The 1,664-nt window shown below is 38.5% G+C and overlaps 1 protein-coding gene across 1 annotated transcript in view; it reads left to right on the forward strand.

The window, feature by feature from the left end:
• Positions 1-1,664, forward strand: part of amdhd2 (amidohydrolase domain containing 2) — a 49,327-nt gene that overhangs the window by 11,516 nt on the left and 36,147 nt on the right. The window contains exon 2 of the mRNA XM_014031368.1: positions 515-684. Within this exon, the coding sequence (XP_013886822.1) occupies positions 602-684 (83 nt within the window). The 5' untranslated portion in view covers positions 515-601. The remainder of the gene's footprint in view (positions 1-514; positions 685-1,664) is intronic.

A 1,664-nucleotide genomic window follows, 5' to 3' on the forward strand; every position in this document is an offset into this window, starting at 1 on the left:
TCATATGACATGCTTATAACCAATCACAGATCGCCTCATGTACTCTCCAGCCTATCACAGGGCTCCCAGATCAAAGAGTGTCTTATCAAACAAGAGAGGTCAGTCCGTTGCAGAGTCCTGTTGTCTGGACAAACAGATTAACATTGAACATGTGACACAGATAGATAATTAGTCCATAACAAGAGCATTAAACTGTTTCAGTCCAGCGCTGTTGTGTGATGGCTTCTCACATTCAAACATTCAAATATTAGTGTACTTTCTATCTGGTTATGAACACGTAAACAAACACGTTTTAATATCTTTTCAAAACTAAAAATAAAATATATATATGTATGAAGAGACCATCCAACTGTGTGGTGTCAGCATCAGAATTCATTGAGATATTTCAGGAAACAGTCCTGACTGCTGCAGAGCTTCACTCCAATGACTCACTTTTGTTACAGTTATGGTTAAAATATGCAACAAATAATAATTGGAACACAAAAAAGAGCTTATGTGTTTTTTGTTTTTGCAGCAAAGCTGGACTTTGTTCTCTGACTGTTTGGTTTGTTGAGCTGTCTGAAGTGGGGCTGTTAGCAGGTGTGGTTCATCTCCAACAAACATGCCGTCCAATAAATCTGTGTCTGACGCTCCCATCACTCAGTTCACCAACTGCAGAATCCTGAGAGATCACACTCTGAACAGGTAAAAACACACAAGTCACTGCAATGTTCAGAAAACACAACCCAGCAGGGACCTGGGCCTCATGTCTAAACACTGTGTACACAACAAAGTTGTGTGCTCCAGGCTCTACGCCCATGTTGGGATGTATAAAAACCAACGTTGTGTGAAAGTGTGCGTATATTTACACACACTTTTCACCTGCAGTGAGAATGTGCAGCAGACACACAAAGTTTTCAGTCCACAGTTTTAACACACAAAGTCATGAATCTGAGCTGAATCCACAGAAATATGACTCTGTTGTGTTTTCTGGATGTAAGGAGCGTCTGAACACASTGTTAGATTTTTATTTTAGTTTGATTTTTATTGTTTAAACTGAACCATGATGAAACTGAAAATCATTTAACCTCAGACAAGAAAACAGATCAGTCAAAAAATGATCAAGGAACCTCAGTCCAGTCTGTAAACTGGTTATATTGTTGTCACTTAGTTGTAAACACACGCAGAGCGCAGGCCTGTGGAGCACACACACAGCTGAGGAGAATAAAATGTGTGAACTGTCTAAGAAACATTTTAATTCTCACTAAAAAAACATCAACTCAGCAGATTAACTGAGAACAGCTCAGCTGTGATGACTCCTCAGCTCCACAACATGCACACAATAGATGTGTTGATGTGTAAAGTTGTGTAATTTATGGATCAATGTCAGCTGTTCTGCAGGCTGATCTCAACACAAGAAGAACTGAGGACAGCGTGTTTGTTTGTTTTCGTGTTTGTTTATTTTTAGTATCACACTGAACAAATTTACAGTCATGTATTTTACTGTAGTTCTGAGTCGAGTCATGCAGCTGAATGAGAGACTTGATGATTGTAGAATATAAATCACAGGTTGGAACCCTAACTCTAACTCTAACTAACTCTAACTAACTCTAACTCTAACTAACTCTAACTAACTCTAACTCTAACTAACTCTAACTAACTCTAACTCTAACTAACTCTAACTA

The sequence above is a fragment of the Austrofundulus limnaeus genome, unplaced genomic scaffold, assembly GCF_001266775.1.
Source record: "Austrofundulus limnaeus strain Quisiro unplaced genomic scaffold, Austrofundulus_limnaeus-1.0 Scaffold1239, whole genome shotgun sequence".
NCBI classification, from domain to species: domain Eukaryota; kingdom Metazoa; phylum Chordata; class Actinopteri; order Cyprinodontiformes; family Rivulidae; genus Austrofundulus; species Austrofundulus limnaeus.